A 20943-nucleotide genomic window follows, 5' to 3' on the forward strand; every position below is an offset into this window, starting at 1 on the left:
GTTTGGATTTACAAATGAGGTGGTTAGGTTTAGATTTTACAATTAGAACGAAATTATATGTCGGTTTGGGTTTACAAATGTGATGGTTAGGGTTTAGATTTTACAATAATAAAGAAATTATATGTCGGTTTGGGTTTACAAATGAGATGGTTAGAGTTTAGATTTTATAATTAGAATGAAATTATATGTCGGTTTGGATTTACAAATGAAATGGTTAGCATTTAGAATTTACAATTAGAATAAAATTATATAGCGGTTTAAATTATTAATTTTATAATAATGTATGCAGATTTTATTTCCTTATTTTATAAGAGGCTGAATGAAGAGGTTCATCAAATAAACTTCTACCATAATTTTATAACTAACAAATTACAGTAAAATTTACGCTAATATTTCTCCAGCAAAAATAACTATCTAGTTAGATTGTTAAAAGAATTCACTTTACTTATTAGAATTTTTTATTTTTTCTCCGAGTTTGTATTGAGTTGAATGAAATATTAAGAAGAGTTTGGTTACATAAATAAACACAGACATACATATCAGAGAGCATGTGACCCAACGAGTTTTGTAAAACCGAAGGTAATAGCCATAGCTAACCATCCACCAATCAAAACCCTAAGCGATGACTTTATCACCGATGCTTTCCGCTCCTAACCATCCAAACACCACTAACGCCAACGTGACCGCCGCCACAATCACTCCAATCCTCACTTTGTACTCTTTCACAAACGCAGCCGCCAATAACGGCACAATCCCTCCTATAGAAAACGCTAACGCCGACGCCACAGCCGCTTGCGTCGGGCTCGGAAGCTTCTCTTTCTCTGTCTCTCCTCCTCCTCCTCCACCACTCTCTCTCTTCATCTGAGCCTTCTCTATGTCGTACTGAGAGTAAACGGAGACAAACTCTCCGATCGCCATGCTACAAGCTCCGGCCACTAAACCAGCAAAACCGGTCAAGAGCATGATTTTGACGTCTTGCTTCACCGCACCAACACCCATCATAAGTGAAGCCGTCGAGACAAGACCGTCGTTGGCACCTAGCACGGCGGCTCGTAGCCATTGAGCTCTTTTGGAGTAGTCAAAAGCCATTTCTTCATCTTTCTCCACGTCCAGGTTCACGTTATTGTGTGATTCCATGGTTAAATGAGAAAGACTATAAATATTGGTGAAGTGTGGAGAACACACGCCTAGGATAACTTGTATTTATGGAGAAATTTTGTTTGAGTATTTTGGTTTTCTTTTCTTTTTTTTGTTATTTTGTTCTTTTTTGGTACTTTATATTTTTACTATATTGGAAAACAAAAATGTGGACTAGAGAACCTTCACCAGATTTCCTCTTATCTCTAATTGTAATTCTATTCTAACTTTGAGTTTTACTTACCAAAACAATTATGATGCTAGCTGTTAATTATTTGTTTTCCTATATCAAGTATTCTTTTTTTTGACAGCTTGTATTTTTTTTTCTTTTTTTTTTTATAATAATACTCCCTCTGTGAGTCTGTTCCTATTATTAATTCAATTTTTAGGATTAGTAATTACACATATGAAGAAAACATATTTAAAACTGATTTTAATTGCATCATTTCGATTTTGAATAATGTAGAATTATAATGATTATGATGGTTTCAAAGTTTAAGAAAGCTTTAGAAAGTTTATAAAAGATCCACATATATATTATTTTCGTCGAAATTAAAATTTATTAATTTGGTGAATCAACAAACAATTCGTTCATAAGCCAGATAGGCGGATTACAAGAAGCTGAATAAAATTCTGAATTGGTACACCCAAATCATTCATATATGAGCAACTTTATTTGAATTATGATGAACATATATAAAACGTATTGTGGTGAATTTTGATTCCCAAAATTGTATGTCCGATAAAATTCCTTCAAGAGAGACATCACTGTTTGTGCTGTTGCTGTTGTTGATAAGAACTTGGCAATCACCTTCAAAGCATGCATTTGTGAAACCTCTAATCCAAATTTGCTGCATTGATGCGAACAATACAATTGCTTCAGCTTCTAGAGGAGAACTTGTGCTTTGTAACCATGAGGAGCCCCAAGCCTTAGCTAAACCTTCACCGTCTCGAATGATCCATCCTCCGGTTGTTTTATTTGTTGATGGATCAAAACTTGCATCAAAATTGCATTTAATGAGTGACACATCGGTCTAGTCAGGAAGATGAATTATGCCTTTGCAGCATAGGACGACTTGTACCGCTCAAGGAGGTTTGTGAGATTGCTTCCAACCAATGTTTGACATTTGCTTTAGCTTGTAAAACCACTCTTGAGGGGATTACATTGATTTTGTTAAAAACTTGATTATTTCTTTCACGCCAAATATGCCAGAGTAGCCAAAAAGGAAGAAGTTTTTCTTCCAGTGAGGCACCTTGTGCCAATTGAAGATTTAATAACTGAGGTATGTTGCTTTCCAGATCCTTTGAGGCTATTTGAGCGGGTGGTATGGGTATGTTGGACAATCGCCATGCCAAAACAGAGCATGGACAAGTAAATAGATTCACATATATTTACCATCTACTATTTTGAAAGTCTTTAAAAGTTGTTTCAAATGAACAAAACTTGTTTAAAGTCAATCAACCAAACACTAAACTTTAATACTCCGTATAATCATAAAAGTTAGTCAAAATTTCCTTAATCCAAGAAGGCACAATTGAATTTCTAAAATTATCAATTCAGTCAAACATAAATTTTAATGAATGTAAGCAATATTATAAACTTTGAACCAATAACACATGATTTTAATACAATCTTAATAATTCAAGATTGAATAACAGTAAAGTTTTCAGAAAGTTCTAACTCTTTAAAAATCACAAAACCAATAACACTTTGTTAAATTGATTATTTAAATAATACTCTCTATCTACCTATAACCTCAACAAGTGTAATGTAATTGTGTAAATGATGGTACGAAAATTGGTTGATTGAGAAAAATTGAGTTCAAATAAATAAAAATTTTATAGCATTCAACTCATTCTTTTATGAAATAGTAAATTAATGAGTTTCTTAGTTGAATGGTTGAAATCATTTTCCAGTTTATTCTTCTCAGATAGTAAAAAATTAGATGAATCACTTTTAAAGTTCTTTTTTTTTTGTTTTTTTTTTTTTGACAACAAAGAACAATCACTTTTAAAGTTCGTAATTTATATCAACCATTTACATCCAACATGTGTACTTCAAAAAGAAAAATAACTGCTATGTGATTAGGATAATCAAATCATCCCAAGATATATAGTTTCACTAGTAATTAAGATAATTTTCATTGATTAGGATAATTTTCATTGTAGACACATCCTACTAAAACTCTTCGTACTTGAATAGCAATGTGCTATGCTGTACATGTGGAATACTTAGGAATGTGCAAAGGCTTTTTGAATCCTTTTAGTTTTTGGTCCAGCTTTAGGGGGGTGTATTGAATTTGATATTTTAGGAGCTTTGCTGGGATTTAAATATTTTAGAATTTCGGGAGATTTGAGTCTAATTTTAGGAGATTTTGATATTTTTGCAGATTTTTTGAGATTTGGGTTTTGGGATTTGATGAGATTTGATTATGAATTTTAGGTGATTTTATAATATAGTAAGGAAAGTAAAAAAAAAAACAGCTTGATTCAACGTCATGTGAAGAATCACATTTCAGTTTTCACTCGATCACACTTTTGTTAATTTTAGAAGAAAAAAAATAGACATTGAAGCTGAGCTCATACGACAAAAGCTTCTGAAACTTATGTCAATGATGTATTCAAATCAAATCTATTGCTTTAATCCTTCTATTGCTCTTTGTTGGGTAAAACCTACACCAAACAAACAAATTCTCAAAATCTTTAGTTTGTGACAGGTAAAAAAACACAATGGATGTTGTGGATTTTTACCTCAATCCAGGGATGTAAGATTTCTTAAAAGCTTGTGCAATGAGCTCAGCCATTTCTCCTTGTAGTTGAAATATCTTCTGCCCTTCTTTATATCTGCTTCCAAAAGCAGTATGTGAGATCACATCCGCAGTCATATTCACAAGCCAGGCCAAACATCGACTTCAAGAGACGATTCTTTATCTGTAAATAGCTTCTCCCATTGGCAGACAACCTCGCTGCAACAATGATAGAACGCAGGGACCATGTTCTGTAACCAAAAAAACAAGGTAACTAAAAGATCATTACATATTACAGTCTTAACTGGTGCAGGCAGCAGAGAGAAGCAATATCTTGATCTTCTCGATGTGAAAAGCAGGGTTGATGATCCTCCTTGTAACCGGCGATCCCTCCTGCTAACAATCTGACCAAAGGGAATGTAGAAGCTTTCTCAAAGTCGTAAGTCAATTAGAAGATACCATTTAAAATTATTCTAATGACAATTATGGAGGTGAAGAAAACAAAAACACATGGTTTAGGCACCAAAACACAACTAACAACAAACTAAAGTCACTCACAACTTCAAACATATGTCGTAACTTAACGAGATCAAACAACGGTCATATTTTTCACCAACTAAAAAAAAACACTTAGGGACTAGGTCGGACTAATGAGTGGAACCTTGCCAGAAATTGATAAACCATAGCCTTTAAGACCAACGTAATGTGCTGGATTATTTGTCATCACCATCATCTCTCTAACTCCAAGATCCCTGCATCACCAATCTTTGATCAATCTTTGCTTATTTTAAAATAGAAACAGTTAATATCAAAAAGATTCAATGTAATTTGTTGTTACTTGTGCTCCAATGCCGTATTCCCGTGAAGCAACGGGGAATGAAACACCCTCGGCTTGATCTGAATTGTTGTTGTAAGTACGAGGCTTGTGGCTTAGGTCAATGCCTTTACTCTCCGGACCACGTAAGTAGACAAAAACACCTCTCTCAGTTTCTTCAATCAATCAAGCACCAACAACAATAAAACCTAAACAGAGATCTCTCACCAATTTGATTTGATTCAAGTTTGATGAATTTGATATCATACCATCAAATTAACACCAATTTCATCAAAACGTGAATCAAATCTGCACTTTTTTTTTTGGTTTTTTGCAAAATCAAAAGTACTTAAGAAATTTTAAGAATAAGCTGTAAGGATTCTCAAGAGGTTAGTTACAAAACGGTTTCAAGCTTTGCTCAAGAATCAAGATACAAGACAGTTTACCTTTGTCTATGATGAAGTTCCAAATACCATCCATTGATTCCTGCAGAAGATGAACTCGATTACACATCAACAAATGTTAGGATTTTTCCAGAGTAAAGAGAGAAGCGAGACGAGAAACGAGAAAGAGAGAAAGAGAGAAAGAGAGAAAGAGGGAGAGAGTTTTCTCGTTAAAAAAAAAATGTCAGTGTCGAAGGAAGTTTTTTTTCTTTTTTTGTAGATGGAAGAAATATTTTAAAATCTCACCTTTAGAGGTGTGATTTTGTTTGACATATTTTTGAACTAAAAAAGTTACAAAAGTCTCCTAAAATCACATTTAATAGATTTTTTAAAAAAATTTGTGATTTTTTGAATAACAGTAGATTTGAAGTGAGATTTATAAACTATTGATTGAATAACAAGTGATTGTAAATGACTTTTATAAATTTCACATTGAATAACATAGGATTTCATATGATTTTTAAAATCATCAATTAAATAACAATGGATTTAAGAATATCCTAAAATCTCTTAAAATCTTCAGTTCAATACACCCCCCTTAGTGATTTCGTAATATATCATACATGAAATTGATTTAACTGATCGACCACCCTCATGAACATTTAAGAATTTACATACAAAAATCTAAAAGGAAATTAATAGATCTCGAGTGGCACAATATCAAGAATTCAATTTATCCAAATTTTGGTATCCTTTTATAATAAAACGGAAGTACATAATAATGTTTTGTAGACTATATAATTTTAATAAGTTTGTTACAAATAGGTTATAGATTAATTGATAGATTAATTGGTTACAAGTTAAATAGTGGGTGCAACTTTAATTTATTTTCAGAAGATTTTATTACTAGAGCACATTGTTTTCAAAAATCTTAAAGAGAATATTCTAAAGAATCATTTGATATCATTTAACTTACCATATTAATTTTCTTTATAAAATTATTCATCAAATAAAATCCTTTGATATTTAACTTAACATATTAATTTGTTAATTATCATTATACTTCACCTCTCATTTTATATATGAGTCTATTTTGTAAAACAAATAAATTATCATATTATTTATTATAATTAAAAAATAGTTTTATTTCTGGATATACCATAAGTTGAATTTTTAAAAACAAATATAAATTGTTCAAACTATAAAATATTCAAGCTTTAGTAATATTATTCTTTAAAAATAATATTTATTGAATTAAAAATTTTACTGAGTAACGGGTCAAAATTTGAATATTTAAATTCAACTTTTTTTTTGCATTTTATAATTTGATATAATATAATAAAGGGAGAGTTACTATAATATTGCATAAAAGCTTCCTTATTACAAAAGTAACACACAATTGTTTGTAATTACTAGAATAAACTCTGTACCCATACTACCCCTGAAACTAGTGTTGAGAAAAAACGTAATTACGGCTATTCCATTAGTGGAAAAAAAAATATTGGGAACTGGTAGAAAGTCTACCGATTCTTTGGTGGTACATTTATCTAGGTGGACTGATTAAAGGTGTACGTCAGATATTTTTGGTACACTTAGTTGTAGTGTTGGTACACTTATCGGTCGACGTAGATGGTACACTTAGTTGTAGTGTTGGTACACTTATCGGTCCACGTAGATGAAATCGATAGATATATGATTTCGGTAGATTAAGTTGCCCTTTGATGATAGACTTATGTTTTTAGTGGGTATAGCGATAAACATAAAAGGGTGGGAAGATATTTATGGTAGACTAATGGCCTGTTGCGACAGATTTATTCGACAGCCTTCTCTCGTTACAGATATTTTCGGTATACTTTGATTGTTTTTTGAAATAGTTTTCGTAGTGTAGTGGTATGCTTCTTGTCCGTGGTAGATTTAGTAAGCATTTTTTACAGCTGTAAAGTCTTACCAGAATAACACGAATTTGTTTAAGCTGGCAAAGACAGTCTAGCGTTGCGATAGACTTATTGGAGGAAGATCTAAACACGTTTGCTGTTCTTCCGATTAATGGTGTTCATGTAATAAAGTTTGTAGCAGATTCATCAATCGTGTTCTATTTGTCGGCCGGAGCAAACGTCTTTTTCCTACTCAGTTTCGGAAATCTTTCCTCTGGGTTCATCCATGGAAGAGCAAGATATCGTTTCGGAAATCTATATAATTCTCTTTTTATAGGTTTTTAATTTAGAAATCAGATGTTGAGAGGAAAATCTATAATAGTTGAGTAAAAACCCCCACAAGTGAAACCAAAAAAATAGACATAAGTCGTGAAAAAATAAAATGAGGCAGGGGAAATTAGGGTTTTCAGTCGTATGTTAGAGGTAGAAGACGAGGATAATATGGTAATTTTGGGTTCATTAAACCTAAAATCGAACGTGTACATACATATCAACGTGTATGTACATATGAACTTATACATACATAATGTTCTTGAGATTAGTGTACGTACATAACGTTCTTTTGTTTAGTGTAGGTCCATAAATCCGTTTTAATGAACAATATTATTGTAATTTTGTAGTCATCTTCAAGGAAAAATGGCTTTTTCATACCTCCACGATAGCTCTGTGTTGAATTCATACATTTGACTATTGATCTGACCTAAAAATACATTATGTTTCTGAATTATTGAATTCCGTACCCCAACTTCGAAATCAATACCCGAAGTATAAATGTTGTGCCATAACATACAAAAACGTGTTTATGGTCTAACTCTGTTAAGCTTCCGTTTAATCAAAATGACGTGGATTCCACGTGTGCGCAGCGATTCAAAACAACGTCGTTTTGGGAAAACAGAGAATCTAAAATTTTGGCCAAACAGAGAATTTAAAGTTTCAGATTGACCCGAAATTGAAAATGCCCAAATGTTAGGGTTCCTCTGCCACGAGAGAGAGGATTGGGAGAGAGGAAGAGAGATTTGGGAGAGAAATAAAAAACGACGTCGTTTTGGCCAAAATTTTAGACTCGCTGTTTTCTCAAAACGACGTCGTTTTGAATCGCTGCGCACACGTGGAATCCACGTCATTTTGATTGAACGGAAGTTTAACAGAGTTAGACCATAAACATGTTTTTGTATGTTATGGCACAACATTTATATTTGGGGTATTGATTTCGAAGTTAGGGTACGGAATTCAAATATTCAAAAACATAATGTATGTTTAGGCCAGATCAATAGTCAAATGTATGAATTCAACACAGGACTATTGTGGGGGTATGAAAAAGCCGTTTTTCCTCATCTTCAACATATCTTCTTCTACAACCCTAGCTAATATTGTCGTTGTTGTTCACCGGAAATGGAACAAGTAAGAGATGTTACTAGAAAAAGTAAGAGATGTTACTAAAACAACCTATGTAATTCGTAATTGTTTATTTATTTATTATATTTTCGAGAGGTAATGAACAATAACCACACAAAATTACATTTTAACTATAGAGGATAATATTTAGATAACATAAATATATAATACTCAGTTCAACTAGGTACAACTAAATATATATTTAGATTTGCATTTATATTTAAAATATGAAAATGATAATTAAGGTTTATACGAATTTCTTTACATATTGAACTATTAAAGAACTATGTTTAATCAACAATACAAGAATTAATCACTTTCTAATACATACTATCGTTTTCACATAAAACACTCTTTATAGTATAAGGAAGACTTAGTAAGTGATCACCTCAAATGAAGCAAAAGAGGTGAAAACCAAGTTTTTATGAACATTGTGTTATGGCTTTACTTGTATATGCTAATTAATAGTGATAAATTTTGTGGTCAACTACTAATTAACAATTTATATTATAGTCCAACTTGAAATACAAAAAAATGCAAAAGTTCAACTATGAATACGAGAGTACAACTGGACAACTATGGAGTCACAAACTTTCTGATTGAGTACCCTACAAACTTTTTGATTTCCTTGAAAATGTGAGGGAGTGTTACAAGAATGGACTCACACCGCACTTGTGAGCACACTAGTACGAGACAACATGTGGAAGTGTCGAGGTGGTGGTGATGAAAGTGAATTGAGTAACCGGTTTTGAGGTTTTATCTAAGGAGAATCCGCACAAAGATAAAAGATTCAACGAATCAGCCAAGTGAGGGGAAACCAGACACACTTAGAAGAAACACAAGAACAAGACGATGTTTTGAAGCAAACGACAAACCGATTTTTTTTATTACTTAGAAAATGCATCCATACAAAATGCTAAACCAAACGATCATAAAATACGCAGAAAAGGAAACTAGATATGCGAAGTAATGGAGGAGAACGTTGGAGTTTCTAGCTGTTTGGCATTGATGGTGGAGCATTGACGATGGTGGCTGAGAAGATACTCATGTCATTTACCACCCTTTAATCTTCATAAATCTCAAACCAATACCATCCCTTAATTATATATATACCGTTATATGTTATAGTCATTTACACATGTACCTGATAATTTGGGATAAATTACACATATACACGATGCTTTTTGATTACTTACAAGAGTTACTAATTTTTTTGTTTTTCCTATTCACACATCCACCCGATATATCTTTTGGTGTGATTCAGATGTGTTGCGATGATAGAGATCATGATGATTGATACTCGTGAGTCGTGATGTATTTTCTTTTCCTAAAATTTGTTACCACACAGACATGCCCCATTGATTTAAGGATTTAATCGGTGACCTGACTCGGACATGCTCATATCTCGAGTACAGGAGTAAGGAGAAGCAGAGAAAGGGTGTAAAGTTACGTTAACATAAATTATCTGGGAAAAAAAAAAGGTTGCAACTGTCTGGCTAAAAAAATTGGTCTCAAGATTCAAAAGTTTTTCCTCGTCTAAATATGGGACAATTGCATTTTTAGTACCTTTATTTGCATTTAAATGAACTCGTAGACCTCATATTCGTTTTTCGAGAAACATAACCACTAAGGGTGCTGAAATTACAGTTGACCCACTTACGACCGAACAAAAAATAGAAGCCAAAATGACAGATTTAACCCGATGAAGTATGTAAAAGATATTTTTAAGGTTGATTTCAAATTGACGTCAAAGGGAAAACTTAAAAGTAAGTCTACTCCTTAATTATAGGTAAAATTTTAATTAAAAAAATTATAAAAAATAATTTGGTAAACCTATTGACCAAATAATAATCACATAGACTTCCTGCATTGTAATAAAATAAATTTACATATGAACTAGTCAAATTAAAGGAGGAAATACTAATTAGGTTAAAATTATTTGATTTAGGATTTGCTTAAGTAGACTTCTCTGTAGACTATTGGTAATTGACTTTGTAATGCTATCAACTATTAATTAGTTCTGGGTGTTTGGTCAGAACCGAGAGAACCGAACCGATTAAACCAATATGTTCGGTTTTCGACAGCATCTGTGATAGGATTAACAAACCAATCGGCGAAATTAATTTGGTAATCGGTTCCCGATTCGGTTCGGTTTGGCGGGGCATAACCGATCGGTTTTAAGTAACCGAGTTATATATACCTAATTTTCACTTGCCCTAATTTTACATACACTCTTTTATACTATCCTCGCCGCCGCTTTTGTATCCTTCTCTCTCGCTTTGCTCAAGCTCTCTCGGAAAAATCTGTAGAAGCTTCTCTCGTAAGAATCCATCTCTCAACTTCTTCTCCTTATCGCTTCTCTCATTTCGAAGTTTTATCGACGACTCATCGTTTACTTGTTGTTTTCTTTTGGTACTAGATCTGAACTCAGAAGATCTCCGAGTTCGTACCTTCTCCGTTTGAGCAATGGCTTTGGTAAGCTTTTATTACGCGCGATTCATCACTTCCTTAGCTCATCACCAAAAGTAAAACAACGTCATTCTCTCCTCCATTCTTCTTCTCAACTCTCTCTCTCTCTCTCTCTCTGGAGATTCGATTACAACAAAAATTGAACGTGTTTGGAGCTAGATACGGCGGCGGATTTGGATAGGGTGTTGTTTTATTTTTCCGTTTATGGATCTGACTGGAGAGTTAAGAAGAAGGTCTCTCTCTCTGTTTGTCTCTCTTTATCTGTCGGTATCGCTTGTAACCTCTCTTTCGCGACTCGGGTGTCGCGAGATCGTTTCTGGACGAAGTACTGTTTCTTCTTCCTCTATTGTGCTATCTCGTCTGCTTTTCATCTCTGCGACCAATTGACTCGATTTTCGGGCGACAAATTCTCTTCTTACCTCTTCTTCGATATCTTCTTCACTTCCTCTGAAATGGACCTTCCTCGGAGGTATCGATCTTCTACGTTGTTGGTGAAAGATTGGATTTTTCAGATATTAGATTGGTTCAAGTTAGAGCAATATATATTTTTTTAATCTCTAGAGTCCTTTAAACGAATGAATTTGGAAAAAAAACATGTCGATTTAAGGGTCTAATTCCATTAACTCATGTGTGATTTGAGCAGGGCAGAGAAGGACAATGTTTATTCAAACACAATCAACTCGGAATCCTTCTTCTCTGATTTTTTATCCTGACAAACCAGTCATGGAGGTTGGAAGCGCTGATTTTCCTAATGTTTGTTCCGCTTTGGGTTCGCCATTAGCCAAGGCTATTTACTCCATTGATGGTATTATTATCTCTCGTGTGTAACCTGTTTTTGTTTGTTTAACCAATCGGTCATATGTGATTTATGATGTTGTTTCTTTGATTTTTGCAGGTGTTCGAGTTTTCTTTGGGTCTGATTTTGTTACTGTTACAAAGTCAGATGATGTTTCATGGGATATTCTCAAGCCTGAGATATCTTGACCAACTCAAAATCCTTTTAGATTAGTTACCAGTTTGTTACAGGTAGTTTGTTACAGGTTATTGATTAAGTTCTTTGCAGAAACGATGTACTTGGTAACACTTGGAAGGTGTTGTTTGAGCTGCGTTGGCCTGAGTTTATTGACCATGTCGAATCACCAGCTGATTGGCAACACCTTTACTGGCAGAAGCATCTCCAAAAGTATGCCAATTTGTTCTTTGTTCGATGATATCTCTTTGATGCTGCCTAGTTTTTTTGTTATCCTTGGTTTTTTCCATTGGTTGTGTATACATTTGCGTCTATGTGACTTGTCTGTTTCGTGGCAAACCTTTTAGTTATGTTTGTGTGAGATGGAGAATGAGAAATAGCTACGAGACTGATGATTATGTTGCACAAAGCAAGAATTGGATAATGGATTCATTATTGCTTAATCGATAGATGTATAAATAATATGCTCATTTTAATACAACAAAAACAAACCGTCTCTTATGTATCTATACTTAGTGGTCAAGACAATATACCTTCTATCACATTTTGATCAAGACAATATACCTTCTATCACATTTTGCCAAAATTGAAATATCATTACACTTTACTTCTTCAACAGATTGAAACATCATTACATTTTGCCAAAATCACATTGAGCATTTAACAAACTAAGAGGATCCATTCAGGAACTTGTCGACTCTATGATTAGTTGAAGCTGAGAGAAACTTCATGCAAATAGGAGGTTTAACTCCAGCTATAGCAAGCACTGAACTTGGCAAAGTCCAGATTCCATCTCCCAGAAGCCACTGTTGTCGCAAAAGCTTCAGCCTTTGGCGCATCTAACCTCTCCCAGACAAACAAAATAAAACTCGCCACGCACATGTCAATCGCAAAGTTAGAGATAGAATTGTTGTAGAAAAAGTTTAACTTAAATATCAATAGAAAAAGAAAATGAATATAAAATTTTTATAAAAAATAAAAAAAAATTCAATCAAAGATTTTTTCAATTATACAGACTTCACACAGAACTCCAACACGTTGACTTCAAAAATAAGTCTAAGTTAATGATCTAACTGCCTAAGAAAACCAAAAACTTGATTTCTCCATATGTATAATATATAATCATGTCAAAAACATATAGAAGCAAGTACATAACATATATCAAAGAATACAACAAGAAAATCTTAAAAATTATTCACCAATTTGCAATAATTTAGTTTTCAAATAATGCTTACTTCATGTTCACATCAACGAGTAGACATAAAAAAGACTATACGAGGATAACTTCAAATGAAGTCTATTTCTTGGGGTCTATTTTTGCAATTACAATTTTACAAAGCAGACTGCGAATGAAGTCTACCATAACCGGTTGACTTCTTTTGTGGTCTTCCTTTGTTAATTTTTTGGTTAGTTTTGCAATTAAATATATAAAACAAGGTAGACTTCAATGGAAAGTTCAACCGGTTAACTTCAAATATAGTCGACTATGGTTATTTTTGCAATTGACCAACCCATTGACTTTACAGTAGACTTCTGTCTACTAAGTAGACTTTAACTATCCGTCAACCAGAAAAAGTAAACTTCGTCGTGGTTAGTTTTGCAATTGACCAAGTTCGACTTTCGCCAAGTAGACTTCGTATGAAGTCTACATTAATGATGACTTCGTTTGCAGTCTGCCGTGGTCATTTTTGCAATTGACCAACAATTGCATTTTTTAAATAGTAGACTTCTTTTGCAGTCAACTAATTATTTTAATATATTTTTAATATATTAATATTACGGTCAATGCTTAAATAGTTTGGTCAATTGCAAAAATAGTCACTATGGAAGTCTACTCGTTTATTATCGTAAGAAGACTTCGTCCGGCAGTCATAACTAAAAAGTCAAGAATTTGGTCAATTGCAAAAATACACCTTAGTAGACTGCAAATGAAGTATCTGACGGAAAGATTATAATGCAGTCTGAACCATATTTTTTTGTTTTCAAATGATATTAAGGAGACTGAAATTGCAGTCTACGGGCTCGAAACTCGATAAATTTTTAATTGCAAAATTGACCACAGAGTAGACTTTACATGATATTATGACGGTTAGACTAACAAATGAAGTCTACTTTCGCAAAAAAATCAAGGAAAATCATGAAATCTACCGGAAAATAATCTTATCAGTGGTTGTTTCGCAATGTCAAGCACCGAGGACGTCGTTTTTAGTCACCACAGAAGAAACCCAGCACCAATTTAATCACTATCCAAGAATCATGACATATAACAAGATAAATGCACTTGCAAATTTTCTTGGATTAAAATGGAGAGGAGATGGAAGAAAATGAAGTTGTCATAGCATTGAGTGTTATTTAAGCTCACAAATTTGGGTTGTTGAAGCATTAAGAGCTTCAAATTTGGTTGTTCATGGTAGTTGGAAAATTGATGGCGGTGGCACAACCGTAAATAAAAGAAGAAGATGAGGATATAGATGTAATAAACATTTTCACAAGAATTTCAAATAAATCAGAAATAATGGCATTTATGTGAATACATGGAATGGCAGAGGATTTAGTAGGGAGAAAGTGGCAAATGTTGGAGAGAGAAAAAGAGGAGTCCAATTTTGCAATTGACTCAAATGAGGGGTCCAATTTTGCAATCGTTCCTCTAAATATGGAGCTTTGGCTTACTTTATGCGACTGGAGAACTATTTAAGGGAGTCTACCTATGGTAGAGGAAGACGAAGCTGAATACGAAGAAACCAGCCATCTGCGTCAAAGGGCAAACAATTAAGTCAAATATTAGCTTTCTCAGTTGTACCACTATGTGTGTGTGTGTGTGTGTGTGAAAGAGACAAGAGGGAAGGATTTAGGGCTTACCGTAGTAAAGCAGGCTCCGTAATAAGGATACGCAGTTGGAATAAATCTCTCATACTCATTGTGTCTGTAAGGCCGCACCGGAATCTGCAAAAGCCCGCATTTTTGCATCATATGTTTTTGTGTCAAAGCAGATAATGTAGTGTGAGCAAAACTCTATGAGATAGTTACTCACCTTCTTCGAAAGAGATAATGTAGTGTAGCCTAGCTTTTCATATTCAACCTTAAATTGGAATACACCATAGACATCAGGAACCTTGAAAGAAGTATGAAACAAACCCTGCAAAATCGGTAAAAAGCAGGCTGAGTTCTAACTTCTAAAGCTGAAAGCAGCTTAAATCCGAAAAAAAAAATAGAGAGGACTCTGCTTTGGAGCTCAAAAATAAGTCACCTTCTTGTCTGCTGACAAGGTTTTCAACATATACGGGCTCATCATGTAAAACTGAACCTGCACAATTAGCAACATACGGCTCCCAGCTCTTTCCTGACCACTCATATATCTCTACAGAAAATTCCTGCAATGAACAGCCACATTAAAAGCTTGCCACAGATTACCACTAGATACCCGCGATTATCATCTAGAGAACACAACTTAGGGTGAGTCAGAAGATGTAGAAGCCATACCAGGTCATCCTTTATCCTGTATATCGCTGGCTCATCTGTTTCTCCAACCCTATGGTGTACAAGACTATGATAAGAATGAAACTATGAAACTCTCTTATCCTCCGATACACTGTTTTACAAGATTAGAGCCACCGGCACATCACCGATTCATCAACTCTATCTCCAAGCAACACATATGTCACTTTTACAATTCACAAACAATGCATAAGTTCTCAATCCTTTCTTCTCTGTATTTATATACAATAGTGTGAACTAACTCATCTTCAGCCCCACATGTGCCTCTCATGTGCTTATCAATACTCCCCCCTTTGAAAACAGCTTGTCCTCAAGCTGTGATGTAGCAAATGTAGTCAAGATGGAAAAACAGTGACTCCAGTCCTTAAATCTTTGAACTTAAACCACCAATCCTTGCAAAACTTTCTCTTCCATGAATCTGTAAAACAGAGAAGTATACCGTCCAAGCAAAGCACACAAACAAAACTTTTATTTTCATCAAACTTGGAACCTTCACATGAACTATGATGCTGAACATGAGTGTCTCTTTTTATAAACTGTTCCAGTGCTAGTGGAGTCCAAAAATCTTGCTTTATCTCTTTGTATGTAACCTTCTTATGAGTTGTAGCAAGAAGTTGTAGGTTGGAGGTTGTATGCAATAACATACATGCAGGGTTTCTGTAAAAACACACAAACCACTCCCGTTTGTCATTTTCATTCACCGTGTGTTGGGACTTAACCGAACTGTTTTTGAATCTCACATAAGTGACAGTAATCTCATTTGATGCAGTTGTTGTGATACGTTTAAGTAATAAGTCACACCGAACTGTTACTTGGCGAAACCAGTTTTGCCAAAAATGCAAAAGTGACAGTAATCTCATCACAACCGAACTGTTTCGCCAAAAATGCCACACCGAAAAGTAATAAGTCTTGCCCAAGATGGATGAAACCAGCCTTTGTAGACCAACAACAATGCCCATACCAAATTGTGATGTATCAATTGCAGAATCATATTGTAATTGCAATACGTTTTCCCACTTTATCATTGTGAGTAAGTACTTGTATCTCCATTTGCACCTCATTCTCACAAGTTCATACTCTTTGTCGAGCTTAAAACTGGCCATAAGAAACCGAGTATGTTCTGAAACTAACCTGAATGTTGCAGTCTTGTTTCTCTTCCAACTCACTCTTCTGCTCCAAGTGTGTGCATAGTCCTGATTGTGTCGTTTCCTAAGCCTTACCTTGTTTGGCTTATATTTGAACATCCATGATTTCAAACCTTTTATCTTCTTTCTCTGTTTCAGCTTGTCTTTATCTAAAGACATTTTACCAAACATCTTGTGTGTAGAACAGTTTTTCGTGATGTTTCTCTCTTCTTGCAACCTCTCAACATCACCATTAACATCAACCATCTTAATGATCTTGTGAATTAACTGTTTATCCACCTTTTCTCGATTTTCCAATACTGAACTCACTTTTCCCGGTTCAGAGTGTAAAGCATCAGAAAACTTGTTCAGGTTGTGACTGATATTGATCCAATGATGCATCTCGATGATCCTCCAAGACTGAATTCTCAACTTGTTGTGATTGGAGAACACCATTTGTTGCCAAGTTTGAAGTTACTGATTCTTGTGATTCTTTTTTTGAAACTTGAATCAGTCATTGAAAAGGTTAAGCTCGATTCTGTTTCACCAATCACTTCCTGATGCTGACATAATGTCTTCACTCTAACAGAGTCCTCATGCTGAATAAAATGCTTCTCTTCAGAGGGGTTCTTCTCCTTGTGTGAGCCTTCGTGACTTGCTTCTTGTAGCATAATCACTTTGGAATCAGAAGCTACCATTGATGTACTTTTAATCTTGATGTTCCCAAATCTCCTCATCAATCCTGATTTAAACTGAACCCAACTCACAAACTGTCGTCCTCTGTTAATTTCCCAGTTATACCAACTCAAGGCCTCATCACTTAAGCTCACAGAACCCAGTGTTAACTTCTCTGCATCATTATACCCACTGTGTTTAAAGAACCGCTCAACACGAGCAACCCAACTGTAGACACCAATTCCATCAAACACTGCCATTTCTACGTTTTTCATCAAGTTCTCTCTAAGTCCAAGCCTAATATTGCTAAGGCAAGGTTCCGAGAGTGAGACATGTACCTGATTGTGACAATCTTGTGATTGTGGCACCGTCGACTGACTTGATCCTCCGATTTCACGAACTGTTTCAATTCTGGGTAAAGAATTGAGAACAAGATCCAATTTCCTTCCAAGATCTTCTAATTTCTGATCGCGAAGTCGTAGCTCGTTACCCAAATACTCAATCTTGGATCCCATTGTTGAGCTTAATGATTCGATTCTGGTATCCATCTTTGCTTTCGAGTTTCGCATCTCACTCAATTGATCATCCACGTCCGCTAGAGAAGTGTTATGTTGTTCCTCCTCCGATAGCTCTCTCACCGGTGATAATCGCTAAGCTTCGTCTTCAATTGTGAAATCCCCAATTCCTGTTGTCGTCGCGTTCGTTTCGATCCGAAATCACGCACCATTTGATAAGAATGAAACTATGAAACTCTCTTATCCTCCGATACACTGTTTTACAAGATTAGAGCCACCAGCACATCACCGATTCATCAACTCTATCTCCAAGCAACACATATGTCACTTTTACAATTCACAAACAATGCATAAGTTCTCAATCCTTTCTTCTCTGTATTTATATACAATAGTGTGAACTAACTCATCTTCAGCCCCACATGTGCCTCTCATGTGCTTATCAGACTACCAGCCTGGGACAAAGAAGATAGGTGACGAACATACTAATGAAACAAGCTATCATCTGATTATGTATAGGAGTGCGTAAGCGATTAACATCTGCAGATTTGATGGTTTAAAGGAGAGAGCAAAACAAGTGAAAATGACTATGCATATACCTTCAAATGGCCTCTTTCGTGGAAGACCCATTTGCTTAGTTCAGTCACAAACTGTTCATTGCCAGATTTTTCGTATCTGGAAAAGTGTTAAATCAGATCAGTTAATCTTCTTTCAAAACGTAATGTGACATCTATCATAGTATCATTGACAAAAGAATCCTTAAATCTGTGTAGTTACGTATCATTCAAACTACAAGTTTCACTTGACGAACTATGTGTCTACTTACTGATTCTGACTCCCTGCTTTCTGGACACCAGATCTGATTAACCTGTCTCGTGCAAATTAAACTATGAATCAGAAACATCCATAAGCATGAAATTAGCTGGAGGAATACCATCAAACATTTACTCACCTATCACTAAACAACTGCAAAGAGCCTGAGATCACAACCCTGGCATTGTTCCTAGCCTGCAGTTATAAATATAGAGAGCTCAAGGTAGTGAATGAAAATACTTCTCAGAAGAAGAGCGCTAACAGCAGCCAAAAAACATGATAGTTCAGGCTTCACAGGAACATCGAATTATCCAGGGTTACATATATCTGGTTACAGAAGAGAGACAAACCTGCATGACCGAGACTAGCGAAATTGTAGACCCAGTGAGCTGAGGGGGACTAGACAACTTCGAGCTTGGGTTAGAAGAATAAGCTGAGGGAGAGGCTGAAAGAACTTTGAAAACCTAGTAATGGAGTATGAGGCATAGATTAGCACAAGTTAATTCCCACATCAAGGCATAGCTATTCATAAGAAACATTTAATATTGTAAATCTAATTAATGGAAGAAACAGGTATCTTCTTCATTCTTCAACTTACCAGATTGTTGGTAGGGTTCAACGAATGTGCAACTCCTGTGAAGAGAACGGGAGCCTGTAATTCATAAACCACACACAAAATGAACTTAGGTCTCACTAATCAAAAACCCCCAAAACCCCCAGATTTTCATACATTATCTTAAATCCAAAACCATCAGAGACATTTGTGAGCATTAGTCACATAACTCAGCTAGAAAGCAAGGAAGGTACCTCGATTTTGGCTTTTCCTAAGATGACATCAGATTTCACTAAATCGTCGGCAGCAATCAAGGTGTGGTCGCCGTCAACATCATCAGAGACGGAGAAGCTAGTATGATCAATAACCATAGCTGAAGAATCCTAAGAAAACAAACAGCTAATAAATCAATAATCCTAGGTCGCATTTTGTTCCCAAAAAAAAAAAAAAAAAAAAAGATAAATCCACGTTCTGAGGAACCAACCTCATCGAAATCAACCCCACACTATGTGGCAATGCCCCGAATCAGATCAGACGCTGAAGTATCCGCCGATAAGATCAACGAAATCAGCAATGGATTTCGAATCCAAAGATCCTCCAAGCCCTATATAAACAATGAAATGAGATATGACCAAATCGATTCCAGAAATATAAAAACAAAATTATCGATCAAAGAGACATATCGAAGGATCTTACGCTCTGTCGAGGCCATTCAGCTTCAGGAATAGCAAGCTTCTCACGCAGAAGAGCTTGGTAAATGCAAGTCCTTAAACAAAATCACAATCGTCAAGAATCTTCTCAAAGGAACTGTACCGGCGGGGATTTTCAATCTACCGCTAGTTACGATTATCGAACTCACCGATAATTTCTTCTCCGGTGAACTCACCGATAATATCTTCTCCGATAACTCGGACAAAATAAAAACTAGATCTGAAACATTGTTTTCGAGAGAGAAAGTGAATTAAATTAGAAGGAATCAATTTGATGTTTTTTTCCCACCCAAATTTAAGAGAATCCAATAAAACAGGAATCGATCGTTCATGTTTTTGTGTTTCTTTCTCTTCAAAATCAAAGAGCATAAGATCTCAAGAGCAATAGCATAAAATCTCAAGTTTTTTTTCGACCAAATTTAATTATAAATGGCATAAACCGTAATAAAACACACAACCCTGGTTTAGAAGTAATAATCAAACATTTCCGTGTTGTTTGAGTAAGTCGAAAATCATAACGTGTTGTTCTAGTAATAAACCTACTTTTATGTAATACTAAATAAGGGCCCGCACGATGTGCGGATTTAAAAGTTGTTTGAAAAAATAAATCCTAAATCTAAAACAATTTTCATAAATATATAACGAGATATTTTTTTTTCTAAAGTAAATATATAAATAATTTAAGTTAGAGAATATTTGTATTTACCTTCATACATTTATTTATATTTCTATTTTTTAATATATTATAATAATTATTATAATATTTTCAAGCTAAATTATATCCTACTAAAACTTTTGCCAAATATTCATCATTACAAATATTATTATTGTCAAATTTCAAAAACGGTTCACAACTTATTCACAAAATATTTTACATGCAACAAATTCATCAAAGCAACATCTAATAAGTAACCAAATACAATTTTACTCTATGTATTACCATTAAAAATATGTTCTTACACCCAAAATTATTTTATTGTTAAAGTATGCTCTTTATCACCACCTATAAAATGTCTTCTAAACAAATTTGTAACATCCGCAAACCAAAAATTGGTTTTTGGGGATGGGTGTCGATCGACACCAAGGGGGTGTCGGTCGACACCACTTATTTTTCGGTTCGATCAGAATGAGTTTTTAATCGATTTGGTTCGGTTTGGTTTCAGGAAACCATTGAACCGGGTCTTTAAAGGAAGGAAACGACCTAGGTCGTGT

The 20943-nt window shown here is 34.7% G+C and overlaps 1 protein-coding gene, 2 long non-coding RNA genes and 2 pseudogenes across 8 annotated transcripts; 1 reads left to right on the forward strand and 4 right to left on the reverse strand.

Annotated features, from left to right (window-relative positions):
* Positions 1-445: 445 nt before the first annotated feature.
* Positions 446-1185, reverse strand: LOC104710878 (vacuolar iron transporter homolog 3 pseudogene; annotated as a pseudogene).
* A 2782-nt stretch (positions 1186-3967) lies between these two features.
* Positions 3968-5811, reverse strand: LOC104710879 (uncharacterized). Of its 4 annotated transcripts, XR_015565629.1 has the most exons (4): positions 4723-4861; positions 4546-4636; positions 4190-4288; positions 3968-4103 (listed from the first exon to the last, which is right to left on the reverse strand). It is a non-coding gene; the product is annotated as an uncharacterized LOC104710879 (long non-coding RNA). The 4 variants fall into 4 exon arrangements; XR_015565628.1 differs by lacking the exons at positions 3968-4103; positions 4190-4288 and adding an exon at positions 5145-5811 and having other exon boundaries at positions 4399-4636; positions 4723-4826; XR_015565627.1 differs by lacking the exons at positions 3968-4103; positions 4190-4288 and adding an exon at positions 5145-5279 and having other exon boundaries at positions 4399-4636; positions 4723-4833.
* A 4808-nt stretch (positions 5812-10619) lies between these two features.
* Positions 10620-12340, forward strand: LOC109126654 (uncharacterized). 2 transcript variants are annotated; one of them, XR_002033556.2, is made up of 4 exons: positions 10620-10730; positions 10830-11348; positions 11523-11684; positions 11775-12340. It is a non-coding gene; the product is annotated as an uncharacterized LOC109126654 (long non-coding RNA). The 2 variants fall into 2 exon arrangements; XR_015566532.1 differs by having other exon boundaries at positions 10830-10885.
* Positions 12341-14296: 1956 nt separating this feature from the next.
* LOC104715218 (dolichyl-diphosphooligosaccharide--protein glycosyltransferase 48 kDa subunit-like) lies at positions 14297-15406 on the reverse strand. The gene is made up of 5 exons (XM_019229926.2): positions 15330-15406; positions 15097-15220; positions 14881-14985; positions 14709-14792; positions 14297-14598 (listed from the first exon to the last, which is right to left on the reverse strand). Exons 2-5 carry the CDS (start codon positions 15199-15201, stop codon positions 14551-14553), a joined length of 342 nt encoding a protein of 113 aa, XP_019085471.1. The 5' UTR covers positions 15202-15220; positions 15330-15406; the 3' UTR covers positions 14297-14550.
* Positions 15394-19733, reverse strand: LOC109125139 (dolichyl-diphosphooligosaccharide--protein glycosyltransferase 48 kDa subunit-like; annotated as a pseudogene). The gene is made up of 9 exons (XR_015566211.1): positions 19718-19733; positions 19506-19625; positions 19276-19404; positions 19067-19120; positions 18819-18932; positions 18608-18663; positions 18482-18523; positions 18255-18330; positions 15394-18110 (listed from the first exon to the last, which is right to left on the reverse strand). The product of XR_015566211.1 is annotated as a dolichyl-diphosphooligosaccharide--protein glycosyltransferase 48 kDa subunit-like (transcript).
* Positions 19734-20943: the final 1210 nt, after the last annotated feature.

This window comes from Camelina sativa, chromosome 9 (genome assembly GCF_030686135.1).
Source record: "Camelina sativa cultivar CO46 ecotype springtype chromosome 9, ASM3068613v1".
Classification (NCBI taxonomy): Eukaryota; Viridiplantae; Streptophyta; class Magnoliopsida; order Brassicales; family Brassicaceae; genus Camelina; species Camelina sativa.